The following is a 14,397-nucleotide window of genomic DNA, read 5'->3' as shown; positions in this document are numbered from 1 at the left end:
CTACCACTTACTTGCATCATTTTTTTGAACCTCTCGAGATTTTCTCTCTCTAAGTGAGAGCCTCTCTTTCTAAAGTAGAGTCTCTTCTACTCTTCTCCTCGTTGTAGGAGTGTGTCTGAAAATCGAAAGAAATTAACTTTGATCCTTTTCACACTAAAAGGCAAAGTATGTATATGTATAAATTGGTAAGGTGGAAAGGGAGGATTGTGGAAATTGAAGAGTGGCGAGTCTATATTCCCTTATCAAATCCACTTTTGTAGGTAGCTTGTTTCCATATTAATTAGAATCTTTTCTTATTGATGGACTAAGCTCCTCTCTGTTGAATTAGATATAAATTCTCTCCACTCCATTGTTACATCACAACAAATGAATTTGAAATCAACAACGTTCAAAATATACTTCAGCCACTCATGTTAATTATATGCAGAAACTCATATTAAATTGACTTAATTTTATTCGTTGGTTTATTATTGCAAAATTTTGTTGTGTGACGAATTTTTCACCATTTACATATTTCAAGCAAATTGAATGCCCAAGTATTCTTAAAGAAAATATCGATTTTCAATATGTTGATCTATACACCATCAAAACGAGAAAAAATAACATAATCAGACGATTCTAAAAAAATTATATAGTAGTAATTTGAATATAAATAAATGGAAAGAAACCTAGCGTAGCTGGTGGATTTGTCTTGATCGATGTCTTGACCATACCATTATTGCAGGTGCCTTTCAATGCACATAAAATTGTCGCTCTATTACACTTCCTTTTCATCTCCATCGCATTGCTTGCTGTCAAGTTTCCATTGGCTCTCTCCATTATTTTCCACCATCGAAGGGTCCTGGTAGAAGGGGTCATTTTGCCATTATGTTATGTTGCCACCATGAGAAATAAGCCGGGTAGTGACGGTGACTGCAACGGCCTATGTTTAACATGCTGTAGATGTTCAACCCAACGTTCATGGGCACACCTTAATATCATCGAAAGGACGTTGATGAGTGTTTGAAACGAGTGCTTTTAGTAAATGGTTTTGTCGTCCAGTTACATCTTGGTTTTGTTTTTCTTCTATTGCGGATAACAAATGATTGTTTCTCTTTAGACTGACTCTATATATAATGCCTATGAAAGGAAGCATTCCCTGCAAATTAAGTAAGCTCGAGGTCCCTCTTGTGTTTCACTATAGACTACTACTAGTTTTTCCAAGCATGGCTTCTGGAAATATTGGGAATGATTGGTCTTCCGGCCTCTGTGATTGCATCAAAGATTGCCGTTCCTGTAAGTTCTAAGAATTCAAATGCTCAATAGACACCATCGTATAAGGTTTCTAAGGGTCTTAATTGTTCTATTATAATGCAATCCATGCTTCATGTTCACGAACATTTTGGCTTGACAGGTTGCCTTACCTGCTGGTGCCCTTGTATTACCTTTGGGAGGGTTGCTGAGATTGTGGATAAAGGCCAATCTTGTAAGTACAAAACAAGAACTTTTCTTATAGTTGTTCATCATTAATCTTGCTAGCTATGATCAGATATGAAATGCATTGATCCTTAATTTTTTTTTTTTTTGGATATATAGCTTGCTGCAAGATGGGGTGCATTTTCTGTGTGCTGAATCTACTCCTGTTGAATCATGGGTCCTTGTCGTGGATTATTAGCATGGGCTATCGCACTAAGATCAGGCAACAATACGGTATTATGGGAGGCTCATGCGAAGATTGTGTCCTTCATTTCTTTTGCGGGCGATGTGCCTTGTGCCAAGAGTACCGTGAACTTCAGTTCCAAGGATATGATGTTGGTGCTGGTATGAACATTTTGCTGCCCATGTCCTCCTCCTTTTTTGTATTTTAAATTCTAGAACGATTTTGGATGGTGTAGATGCAAGTCTTAGTAAAAGAATGGATTCTAGCAGCATCATAGGCAGAGTTACGTCTCTGTGTGTGTGTACATATATATATTAGGATGATAAATACTCGTGAAAGTGTCTAAAATGCAGGATGTTAAATACATAAAGTATAGGAATAAAGAGATAAAATAATAATATGTTTAAAAATTTCAGTGATTAACAGCGCCTATAACATTATTTTCCTCAAAAAAAAGGCACATCACTAAACAGGAAGATTGAAAATGTTGCATCTTACGAATGTATTAAAATTGTTTTGCTATCAACTTGAGTGATTTTGAATCCTTATTATTGACCTCAAATTCTCAATTTTATTGGACAAGTATGTCTGGTATTACATTTTCACTAAAAGGTAGGGTGAATCTATCCCGTTCTCTTGTATGCTTATCTTGTGCCTTTACTGTCCATATCAGCAAAAAAAAAAAAAAAAATCTCTGACATTTTAATGATCTCAATAACCTTATTCTTTCTCATTAGAAGTTAGAATTAAGTCTTGAGTTGAGGTACATGCTGTGTCAACCAATTATTCAATCAGAAGTTAATCATAATTGGCACATACTCAATATTGTACCTTTATGGACCATTCTCCCAGATTTGGGGCAGGAACAGTCAACAGAAAAACCATCAAGACTGGTTTGTGCATTTTGCACAAGATGTAACTCAATTTACACATGATGTAACTCATTTTGTACAATACGTAACTATAGAACAAAATTTTGTGAGTTTCACACATGATGTGAAAAATGATATACAAGATGAAATCTAGACCTTACATTTTTTTGCTTCGTGCAACCGTTCCTGCCCCAAATTCCATTCTCCCTAATTGTACTTTGGTTTTCAGGTTGGGAAGCAAATGCTGCTAAAAAGGCTTATGGGGTAACTATGGCTCCAGTTGGAGAAAAGATGACACGTTAGCTCAAAAGATCTTCTGAATTATGGCCTGAACTCATTTTCCACCTTCAATTCGAAAACCTTATCCTGTTAATTTTCCTATCTAATTATCTGTTTGCAATAATCTTAGAATAAATTTTATATACATTAACAGTGTATATACTATAACCGTTGGGTTCATGACATGCGTGCAAAAGTTGAATTTCAAATTCAAATTTTACATAATTGTCATTCATCTAACGCTGAGAGTGTATATCCTATTACTATAGGAAAGATTAATCCATAATCTTAGTTCCTAAAATTCTGTGCTGTACTTCAAAACTTTCTTAGTTGCAAAATGAGATTAGTGCAACTTTATCGAGCGTGCGCTTGTCTTCTGCCACATCTTCCATCCATGTCAGATGTTGCTGAGAATCTTGTTATGTATGCTCAATTCTTTGTTTTTCATTTTTATTTTTGTTTTTTATTTTGAGGGTGTGATGTATGTAAGGCCCTGTTTGATAACCCTAGTCATTACTTAAATTAATAGGTTCAGATTTTAATATGTTCAGACGTATTTGATAACAAAAAAAAAATATGTGAATTGATTTAAAGCATTTTCGAGCTTCAAATACAACGCAAAATCAAGTGAAGGGAGCACCACACGAATAACCTCAGCTTGGCGACAAAATTTTCTAGGATAATGGATTCTCTATGAAATTCAGCTCCCTTTATGATGTATTCCTTCTCTTTTCCCTTCCTATTTTTGCTTGTCAAGATTTCGAAGAGAACAAAAATATCTATTAGTAATCCCTCAGTCCCATATTATAAGTTTTAATTTCTATTTTGATTTATCCTTAAAAAATTTGTCATAATTTAAAAAAAAAATTACAGATGCACTCCAAACAAATTATGTTACAAACTATGATTTTTTTTGTTTGTAATTGTTCCTTTTTTTAAAATTCCAAACTCAATTAGCAAAATATTAAAACATAATTGAGAGACAATAATAGAAAAACATTCTTTATTAATTGAAGTGTCTGATTAAATTTTACTTTTCTTAAATTGTGTGTAACGTTGACCGTGACATATAAATTGGGATGAACATGTATACACTGTCAGTGTATATACTATCACCATTAGTTATATGACATATGTATAAAATTTAAATTCAAAATTCAAAATTTGCTCATATAACTAATAATATATGTGCAAAATTTAAATTTAAAATTTGTTCATATGTCATTCATCCAATCGTGATAATATATACACTGACAGTATATATAAAATTTACTCATACAATAAATACAAAGCTTCCACCGGAAAAGATTCTACGTTAGGAAGTTGCTACCGTAGGTAAAGCTACGACAACAAAGCAATTGTGAAACTGGTGAGAAAGCGTACGTGTGAGCGAACAGACAACCATTGAAATCTGGCAAAGCAACCCAAAAGATCACGGGAACCTAAAGGAATCCACTTACTATGTTGTACGAATGCGTCCCAACCACCAGTTATTTGGCCCGGTGGCCACCATAAAAAACTGTAAGTTTTGACGAGTAGAATGTCAAAGATTCAAACATTGCCTCCCATCATTTGTCACAATATATGGTTTTCTCGAATTTATATAGTGCATTCGTCTTATTCAACGGTGGTTCAGTCCCAGTTTTCCTATAGGTCCAATTGGGCCTCCTCCTAAATTAAGTTGGAATAAAAATAAAGTAGATAAATGACGAATAATAAAAAAAAAAGAATATGTCTCAGTATTTTTTTTTTCAAATATTTCGCTTATTTCATAGACACATTTTTTATATATATTTTATATTTTTAACAATTGTTTATCTTTTAATACATTAATTCCCAAAAAATGTTATAGTAATTATTTCAGATAATCTCATATCCAAACACACCTATCAAAGATACGGTTGAGTTTGAAAATACACGAACTTAAGGAAATATGTAATAAGTGCAAAATGAATAGAAAATACAAGAACTTGAATTATCGAACGTCGTTATTTTTTTGTACCTTTTTTTATAGCACGGGAAGAATGGAATTTAAAGAATGGGGAAGTATTAAGGCAATTTGAAATCTCAACCTTAATCATTAGATCAAGACCTTAATCCATTATTGTTTCACAAGTAAAATTAGCTATAGCTCAATTATGATTTTTTTTTAGTTTACATTTCAAGAAGATAGTATAGTCCGTACTGATCAAATAATTTGAAACTACAGTCACAGATAAGGAAGGACATAAAGGAAAATTATGTGGTCAAATGACATTATTGAAAATTTTTAGTCCTTTTAAGAAACTTAAATAAGCAATATAACTTTTATTATGTGTTTTTATCTTAAAGCCTTATTAGAATATGCTACATTCTGTCTCAATTTACATGTGCAATCCCGCGAGAATCCCATAGACTGAAGCATGAAGTAACTCAATCGATCGAATTTTGTCATCATAGGTTTTATTCTGCCTTACTTTAGTTCTCTATTTGAAGTGCGGGAAAATGCCGGTTTTCATCCCCAAACTTTGGGTTATGGACACATTTCGTCCCTAAACTTTTGGGCACGACGCATTTGATGTCTGAATTAATAATTTTTTACCAATGTCATCCTCAAACGGCAATTTAGCCAATTTTTAATAGAATTGATCACGTGAAAATCACATGACCGTTAAGTAAACTTAAATGTCCTTGTCTGAAAAACAAAATCAGGTGAAAATGCAGCTGTCTTCACTTTCCCTTTTTCTCTCACTTCGGCAACTTCCTCTACAAATTTTTCAAGACTAAGTTTTGCCTGCAAATTTCTCCTAGAGTAAACCCCCTTTTCCAAATCAAATTCTATCAACAAATCGAGAAGAAACTAGCATATGGCAACACCCAGCGTTGTAGCTGCATTTTCCTAAAATGAGATCGAGAAGTCTTGAGTCGTCATTATCATCAACATCAAACAGAAACACCCGGCTCTGTGGTTGTGGATTGCGGGCAAGAATGGCAACATCATGGCAGGATGATAATCCTGGGAGACGGTTCTATGGTTGTTCGAGATGGCCTGTAAGAAAATTTTTATTTTTGTTACTCTTTCAACTCAAATTAAATTGTGACTGTGCATTGCTGATGTTTCTAAATGGGATTATATTTGTAGAGACCTGACAGGTGTAAATATTTTGAATGGCATGATTAACCAATTTGTACTAGAGGAAGGATGATTATACAGGGTTTGCTAAGGAGGGTGAATCGGATGGAAAAAACAATTGCAAAAAGCCATAGAAGGGAAAAAATATTGATTGGCATTATCATACTATTGGCTATACTGCTGATTATGTCTATTATTATAAAAAAGACTGGACATGTAATGGAGCGAAAGTTAGTGCTAAGCTTGGAGTGAGTTATTGAATTGGAGCTGCTAAATCTAGTTCATTTTGATTTTTGTATTGTTTTTGATTGGATTAGCAGTAGTAGAACTAGCATTGGCTGGTTCTCGCAAATTGCGGCATGTATTGACTCACCTAGCGAGAATGTAGGATTTAGGTCTTGAAGAACCAGTGTATCCTATGTATCTCTCTTGTTTATGTGGAATGTTGAGGTTCTATGTATCTCTTTTGTTTAGTTTATGTAATCTTAGTTTGGTAATTTGATTGTCCTTTTGTTTGTTTAGACTGCGAATAATTTGTCAATAAAACTAGTTTGAAGATAGCGAAATGTATCAATAAGCATCATCTAGACAGGACAAATTTTTGCAAATGATGATTTCCATTAATAAAGTACCAAAAACATACTGTTTCATACTTTTTTTTAATCATGTTTTTTTTTTGTCCTATTCCTAGGGACCATCCTTTTCCACTCAGTCATCTAGGTGATCATGTGGTTCTTGCCTTTGTAAAAAAGGTTATTACGGTCTAATGATTCTTCTAGCCTGAAAGGCTTTTAACAGTATTTTACTTGTCAAGAAAGTTTAGATGTCAGCATAACTAAGAGACATTTTTCAGTAATAAAAATTTAGAGGCACAAATACTTAGTCAGATTAAAGCAGATAACGTAATGCATTTGATAGCAACCTTAGTGTCTAATTAATGGAACCTCTGTGCTGAAATTTCCTTGTTGAGGTACATCATAAAAGTCAGTTTTTTGGGTCAGTTTACCAGTGGCAAGAAAGCAGGTGCAGCAACTGGAACAAACATCATAAGATTTTCATTCATTTGACCACCAAATTTTCATTACAAAAACAAGCCACAAGGCAGGAGAAAATACAATCAGTCCATCTCAACATTTCAATTGTGTTCCTATTGTTTCACTTTGGGGACCATAAACAAAAAGGTGACCCCCACCAAAATAAGATGTCAGCATCAAAAAAGGACAATTCTAATTGTCAACTTCAGTCCATAATCTACATTAAAATAAAAGAACCATGTAAGGCATCTACTATGAACATTTATAGTAGTTTGTTTTTCCCCTTCATTCTTGAAGAACTAGCAACTCGTTTGGTAGCGGCAGTAGCAGTAGCAGCAACTTCCATGTGGATAGATTTGGCCTTGACAGGCATCTACACATTCTCTTTCTCTTTTCTTGAATGTAGTGGTTGGCTGTATTTCACTTGAGATCTTTTTAGACCGAAAACTTCATATAAATTAGGCGAAGCTGGGGCAGAACTTGTAACAGTAACATCTTCCAAATGATTAGTCTCCTACTAAACCTTGGACAGCTTACCATAATTAACATCCTTAACAGTAACATCACTTTAATTAACAAATTACTAAACCTTGGACAGCTTACCATAATTTGGGGGTGCACGATTGTTCAACTCTTTCTTTTGCATCGACATATTTCTCCACTTTCTTACTTAATCACAGCAGGTCAACTTCTTCGATCTTCTAAAATTTCACGGAATGCGATTTTGAAGGGCAAGAGAAAGGGAAAAGGGTAAGAAGAGAAAGAGAAAGTTCAGATTTGGTTTCGGACAAGGAAAGTGAAGACAGCTGCATTTTCACCTGATTTTGTTTTTCAAACAAGGACATTTAAGTTTACTTAACAGTCATGTGATTTTCACGTGACCAGTTCCATTAAAAATTGGCTAAATTGTCGTTTGAGGATGACATTGGTAAAAAATTATTAATTTAGACATCAAATGTGTCGTGCCCAAAAATTGAGGCACGAAATGTGTCCATAACCCAAACTTTGGGGATGAAAACCGGCATTTTCCCTTTGAAGTGCAGAGACATGTTTTAGAGCCTGCTTTGGATTGCGATAGTTTATTGAAAAATACTTTACTTAATAGAGTTTTTAATAAAAGCACTTATTAAGTGCTTAATTGTTTTTAAGTATATTATTTGGATACATAATTCAACAGGTACTTATTGTATTGGATACTATATAATTTGAAATTTTTATAATATATTTATCTCTCTATTTAGTTCATAATATAGGATAAAATAATTAAATTTAATATTTTATTTTTTAATACATAAAAACAATTTTAAAAGCTCCAAATTTGAGCTTTTGTTTTTAGTGCTTTTAATACTAAAAGTTTCACTCCTAATTTTATGAAATGATATTCACTAAAAGCGTACTTTTTTTTTTTTTTTTTATCAAAGACCACAATCCGAAACGGGCAAGGGTTTAGCTACTGTTTGCTTCATATTCTAGCTCAAATCCTAAAGTTTGCGTGGAATACTAATCTTCAATCCTCCTTTGACAATAACTCTTACAAACCGAAGACTGAAAACCCATTTTTTAGCACTAGCGCTTACAGGTATGCTTACTAATTTAAAGGGTTTAATCTATTATAAGAAATTAGGAAAATTCTAAATAACGATAGGATAAGCTTACTAATTTAAAGGGTTTAATCTATTTTAAGAAATTAAGAAAATGCTAAAATAACCATCGTTATGCTAACAAAATAATTTGTACATGATACAATAGGTTATCACAGCAACTATTTGATTATCTGCCTTTTGCACGCTATAAGATGTGGACCAAAAAGTAAGATAAGAAAAGGGTTCTTCTTTATCCATGAAACATTTTTTAAGTGGTTCACACATTAGAAGTCCGCCTTCAGCACACACGGAAAAAGGGATAAATTATATTTTACCCCCTGTGATTTAGTATTTGTTTAGATAACCCATCTATGATTTCAAAAATTATACATAACTCTCTCATGATTTGGATTAAAATATCAAAATGACAAAATTTGCAATCCATAACGGAGCCAACTAGAACATAAAAAATACCCCTATGTAAAATTAAAAATTATTTATTAACCATAGGAGAGGTTATGTATATATGTTGAAAACCATAAGGAAATTATATGATAAAGTACTTAACTATAAGGGGAATACATGATAACATATAAAACCATACCGGATTAGAGTATCATGCACATTATATTTATATATTTTGATCACTTCAGTCATTTTAGTTTTTAAATAAGGGTAATCTCAATATTTTTATTGGTTCCATTATGGATAATCATTTCCCTCACTTCGACACTTAATTCAAACTATAAAGGGATTATATAGTTTTTAAAACTATAAAGGAATTATGTAAAAATAAGCTATACAACAAAGGATAGAGTGTAATTTGTGCAAAAAAGTAGACCTCATGCACATTAAACAGAAAAAAAAAAGTCATCTTTTTTCACGAGATTGTAATAAAACTACCTACTTATAAAACCACCAACACTGAAGATGTTTAATAAAATTCCAATTACCTACATATTACCAACCACTGAGATTGGTCTAGGAGAGAACTCTTAAAATATTTCCGATCATCAAGTTTAGAGTTAAGGTTCGAGTTCTCTTAAAATATTTCCGATCATCAAGTTTAGAGTTAAGGTTCGAATCTTGTACTGGATGGTTATAGTTAGGGGAGGAGGGTAGGAAAATTTCACACTGCCGACAATGCACCCAGAGCAAGTTCATGTAGGGAGAAAGAAAAGGTTTGAATAAAAGGAGAGAATACTCGGTGAAAAGACACACAACAACCAATAGTCTGTCCTCCTGAACTTGCAAGGACAAAGATAAGTCTGATGACTTACTTTATGCTGTTAATCTTCAAAACTCAAAAAGGCTCATCAACCAAGCTTTTCGCACATAATTTCTGGACAAACAACTACCCACCCATACAAGTTCACAAACCGATATATGTATATATATATATATATATATGTAAATGTTCTGGAATGTGTGAAATCTTTCATTCAGAGGAAATACAAGGCCAATTTTCCTCATTATTCTGCGTGCGTCTTCATAAGTTTGACACTTACTACACACACCAAACTCGATGGGCTAATTTTCATTCAACGATACTGGCTTGCTAGCTCCCCATCCTTGACAATGTAATGTTGTGGAGGGAAATCTTCTCCCTTGAAGTACCTATCCAGCATGTCCTTGACTCCAGCTGCATAGCGTATCTGCAGCATTTTCTCATCATATCAAAGTTACGTAAAAGGCTGGTAAATAGAGATTGAACATCTACCTAAACATAGCAGCTGTGTGGGATAATATGAGTTTGCCTCGGTGACAATTTGGAAGCACTTAACAGAGCTGGAATCTTGAAGACTAATATATCTAAGAGATGAATTGAAGTCCCTGCTATAATTTGATCAAGCAAAAAGTAGAAGAACAGAGTTTTGGGGAAGTGGGCGTCACAGCACAAAGAAGAAAAATTAGAAAACATGGGAGGATATGACATCTCGAGGAATGGTACCTGTGCATCAATGGTGGTACCAGAAATATGAGGGGTCATAGCTTGGTTTGGCATGTAACGCCAAGGATGGTCCTTTGGAGCTGGTTGTGGATTCCAAACATCCCCACTGTAACCTAATCTTGTGGAAAACAAGAAGGAAGAGCCAGTTAAGGAGGGAGGTTGATAAAAAGTTAACCTTTTTTTTTTTTTTTTACTTCCTAGCAAAAAAAAAAAAAAAAACTTAAACACAGAAAAATAGAAATGCTCACCCCCGAAACCCCCCCCCCCCACCAAAAACAACAAAAAAGAAAAGAAAAAACAAATCTGTTCATTGATTTCTATCAAAGTAAGAAATTTGTTCATCGATTTCTATCAAATTTGACGCATCAGACGTGCTATCAGAAACTAAAAGTTACAAGGAAAGTCACATCTTTGTATCATTTGAAGTCATGAGAAAAACTGAATGATAATATCACCTCCAATTTGTCCGCTAGAACAACCATCAACAACTGCTTGTGTGTCCATGATTGCTGCTCGAGCATTGTTTACAATCAAAACTCCTTTCTTTAGCTTAGCAATTCTATCTTTGTTGAACATCCCTCTGATTCCAAAAAAAAAATTTTTATGAGTACTCAAAGAAAAGGGTTATGTTGATTGTCAAGCAACAAGTTTCAGTGTTTCACAATAGAGTAAGGTGCAAGTCTGCCCCATATTAGCTCAAATGCAAACAGCGATGGTTTCAAAATATAGAGATTGATTCAAAAGACTTAAGCAGTTTACCATTCTCACAGCAATGTATAGCATGACCACAGCTTACCTAGTTTTTTCTGTAAGAGGCATATTAATAACAATTATGTCACATTTGGGCAGCATCTTATCGAGATCTTCCTCGAATTTGGCTCCAATTTGATTCTCCAACTCAGGATCCATCTTGAGCCGATCATGATAGAGAAGATTACAGTTGAAAGGTTTCAATCTCTGCAGCAAAAGCCTGCCTATACGCCCAGCTCCAACAGTTCCTACAGTCTTGCCTTCAAGATCATAAGCTCTGTAAGCAATACCTGCAACATTCCAATCCCCTGTTATGACTTGATGGTGCCCAGGCACGAAATTTCGAACAAGAATGAGGATCCTCATCAATTCATCTTCTGCAACTGAGACAACGTTACTCCCAGTGACCTCTGCAACTGTTAACCCAGCATCTGCTGCAGCTTTCAGATCAACATGATCTGAGCCAATTCCAGCAGTCAGCAAAAGTTGCAGATTTTTTGCCTTCTTAATCCTTTCAGCCGTGACATATGCTGGATGAAATGGGGTAGTTATCAACACATGGAGGTCCGGAATGTGTTTCTCAAGTTCTGCAAATGATAAATCAGAAATGCCAATGTATGTAGTGTCATTTAAACAATGTCAGAAATCACTACTGGAAAAGGTTCTAGGTACTTGGTCACGGAAACAAGCCAACTTGAAATTGATATTAATAGTCCAGCGCTGCTTTGGATTTTGAATACTTAAACATGAGGATGAGATCCAGCAACAAATTGTCCTCGAACATGATTGTTAAGATGTTTAGATGGTGGTATATGTTAGAAAATACAAATACTCTCCACACCAAAATCCAATATACCAAATGCCTGATCTACAATCACCAAATAATCTCCACAAAAACAAACTGCCAAGCGATGTACTACTTGGTCATGGGCCAATTGCAACACAATTCATTCTCAGGAACCGAAAGATTGTGCTCTGACTAAACAAACATGTTTATTTACCATATGATACTGAATTCCTTACCACAATATGGTCCTTCTTTGTCCGAAGTGACTATGTATTGATGGCCCTGTGATTCTAGCCATTGGCGGATACCCAATGCATTTTCTGTGCATCCAAGAAAATTGGGATTCTTTGCAGCATATTCTTTTGCATCATAGAAAACACCAACAATCTTTTTGCTACCAGGAGAGGCCTGTAATTCAGTGCGAGTCTACTTGTTGAAAGTTTTATTGCATTTAAAATCAATGATTTCATGTACAACTGAGATTAAGAGTGAATATTGCAAGAGTTTAGCTGTTAATTTAAGCGTAAAACCAAAAAAAAAAAAAAAAAAAAAAGCCACTTACATGGAGGTGTCTGGTGACAAGTGATGATGTTGAATCCCCTGAAGAGGTAAAAGCACGAAGTGCAGAGGCAGCTACACGCTTCATCGCCATCTCTAACTGGATCACTTCACCTCACCCAATATCTCCTTGAAACCACAATTGCTTGTCTGAAAGCGGATCGCCCACTAAGATATCCTGTTTTTGCAACTCTGTGACTGGCTAGCGGCTACAGGCTTATGAGTTTTATAGGCGAGGCAACCTTTTCTCTACCATCTATTATTATCAATTAGTCCCTACCTCCATTATTATCAGTTCGTCCAATCGTCCCTACCTGTGTTTCTCTGTAGCACTAAGAAAAAGTATCAGGTAGACCAGAAACGATATCAATCAAAAATGTACAGAGAATCAAAATTGTACTCCCTCTGTGAGATTGAAAACGAAATGCTTTCCATTTGGGATATTTTAAAATATTTATCATTGTATCGAAGTCAAGTTTATTTTAATTTTTTTCAATATTATCCTTACCTTTGTCTATATTTTAAATTGAATTCAAATTTAAAATTTAAATTTTTGAAAACAACTTTGAAAATAAATTTACTAACGTCACCGTCAAACTACTATTATTTTTAAAAAGTTTGAATCCCGAGATGTGACAAATAATTTGGGATAGAAAGAGTATTTGACGAACAAAAAAGATGAAAGAAAAGAAAAAAAAAAGGGTTAATATCAGAAACCTCCCCTGAGGTTTCTTCTAATCACATCTAGCACCCTCCATATTTTTGAAATCACACTTAGCACCCCTGGCAGTAGGATGTGACAGGTTGTCCTAATCAAAAGGTGAGAAATTACCCAAAAACCACCAACATTAAGCAAATTTTTAAGCGGGGAAATGCTGGAATAAATAATGAATAAGAAAAATTATTGGAAACCAGAAAATAACAAAAATGCCATTGTTTTGGCGCACAATTTGAGCGCCATTTTCTGCATATATAACCATAATAACCATAAAAGCGGGCTTTCGCAAGTAAGACAACTTGAAAGGTAAGTTGTACTCTTTTTTTTTAACTCAAAATTGCTTATGTGCTGGTAGAATTAGGAAGAGATTGCTGATGATTAGTTGCAAATTAGTGCAGTGATGAACGAATATAGAATCTATGTAGTTGAAAGCGTCGTTTTTGGGTGGAAGGAAAAGTTCGAGTGCATTTGAAGTCGTGGATTTTCAGCTTAACCTTCAATTTTGGATTCAACAAAACAGGTAAGCTTCACAGGCTGTCCTTGCATATTAAATTTGAAAATAGTACTCTTGATGTTGTTGATTTTGTCAAAATGAAGCCATGAGTGATTGTTTTTTTTATCACAGATAGCAGCTTTTGTTGTGAGCATGTGATATTTGTTGATTTTGACTAATGTTATGAACAAGCTAACAAGTTTATGTTATGGATATTGACAAAATTGAGATCTGATGCTATTTTCCATAGCATATATGATGGTTGTTTCAATAGAGTATTTATGAAACTTAGAAAATAGCTTCAGCCAATGGCGTGATCATGGTGATCAATAGCCATGTTGAGTGGTTGTTTGATATTGCACTAGAAATGTTGAAAACTTTCTTGTGTATTGCTCTATAATTGTGCATTTAAGGGTAGAAATGCTGTGATGTATACATGAACATGCCTTTTTCAGTGTGTGCTGTATTAATCTTGTAGTGAGTAGGAACTAAAAAATTTCTAAATTGGGATATGTAGGATGGCATCTATGGTTGCTCATGACATTGTTATTCACTACTTGGGAAAGGCTAGTAGAATTCCCAACATTGATCCTGATAAGTACTCGTACATCGATTTACTTA

The 14,397-nt window shown here is 34.3% G+C and overlaps 2 protein-coding genes across 3 annotated transcripts; one reads left to right on the top strand and one right to left on the bottom strand.

Moving 5' to 3' along the window:
* Positions 1 to 985: 985 nt before the first annotated feature.
* LOC113707937 (protein PLANT CADMIUM RESISTANCE 1-like) lies at positions 986 to 3,172 on the top strand. Its single transcript, XM_027230341.2, has 4 exons — positions 986 to 1,275; positions 1,394 to 1,465; positions 1,576 to 1,800; positions 2,741 to 3,172. The coding sequence occupies exons 1-4, from the start codon at positions 1,116 to 1,118 to the stop codon at positions 2,812 to 2,814; spliced, it is 531 nt and encodes a 176-aa protein (XP_027086142.2). The 5' UTR covers positions 986 to 1,115; the 3' UTR covers positions 2,815 to 3,172.
* Positions 3,173 to 9,684: 6,512 nt separating this feature from the next.
* On the bottom strand, positions 9,685 to 12,802 carry LOC113708507 (formate dehydrogenase, mitochondrial). 2 transcript variants are annotated; one of them, XM_027230964.2, is made up of 6 exons: positions 12,570 to 12,802; positions 12,244 to 12,415; positions 11,267 to 11,750; positions 10,926 to 11,050; positions 10,471 to 10,583; positions 9,685 to 10,174 (listed from the first exon to the last, which is right to left on the bottom strand). In XM_027230964.2, exons 1-6 carry the CDS (start codon positions 12,657 to 12,659, stop codon positions 10,061 to 10,063), a joined length of 1,098 nt encoding a protein of 365 aa, XP_027086765.1. In that variant the 5' UTR covers positions 12,660 to 12,802; the 3' UTR covers positions 9,685 to 10,060. The 2 variants fall into 2 exon arrangements, with proteins under 2 accessions (XP_027086765.1, XP_027086764.1); XM_027230963.2 differs by having other exon boundaries at positions 11,267 to 11,807; positions 12,570 to 12,800.
* Positions 12,803 to 14,397: the final 1,595 nt, after the last annotated feature.

This window comes from Coffea arabica, chromosome 9c, assembly GCF_036785885.1.
Source record: "Coffea arabica cultivar ET-39 chromosome 9c, Coffea Arabica ET-39 HiFi, whole genome shotgun sequence".
NCBI classification, from domain to species: domain Eukaryota; kingdom Viridiplantae; phylum Streptophyta; class Magnoliopsida; order Gentianales; family Rubiaceae; genus Coffea; species Coffea arabica.
The sequence above is the reverse complement of the archived record's forward strand: the minus strand, read 5'-3'. Positions and strand labels throughout refer to the sequence as shown.

Bases quoted from the DNA above. Each gene is read 5' to 3' on its own strand.
- LOC113708507 (XM_027230963.2), bottom strand. From the start codon at position 12,659: ATGGCGATGAAGCGTGTAGCTGCCTCTGCACTTCGTGCTTTTACCTCT. The intron at 11,808-12,243 runs GTAAGGAATTCA...TATCATTTGCAG, and splicing joins CAAAGAAGGACCATATTGTG to AACTTGAGAAACACATTCCG. The intron at 11,051-11,266 runs GTAAGCTGTGGT...TTTTGGAATCAG, and splicing joins CCTCTTACAGAAAAAACTAG to AGGGATGTTCAACAAAGATA.
- LOC113707937 (XM_027230341.2), top strand. From the start codon at position 1,116: ATGCCTATGAAAGGAAGCATTCCCTGCAAATTAAGTAAGCTCGAGGTC. The intron at 1,276-1,393 runs GTAAGTTCTAAG...TTGGCTTGACAG, and splicing joins CATCAAAGATTGCCGTTCCT to GTTGCCTTACCTGCTGGTGC. The intron at 1,801-2,740 runs GTATGAACATTT...TTTGGTTTTCAG, and splicing joins AGGATATGATGTTGGTGCTG to GTTGGGAAGCAAATGCTGCT.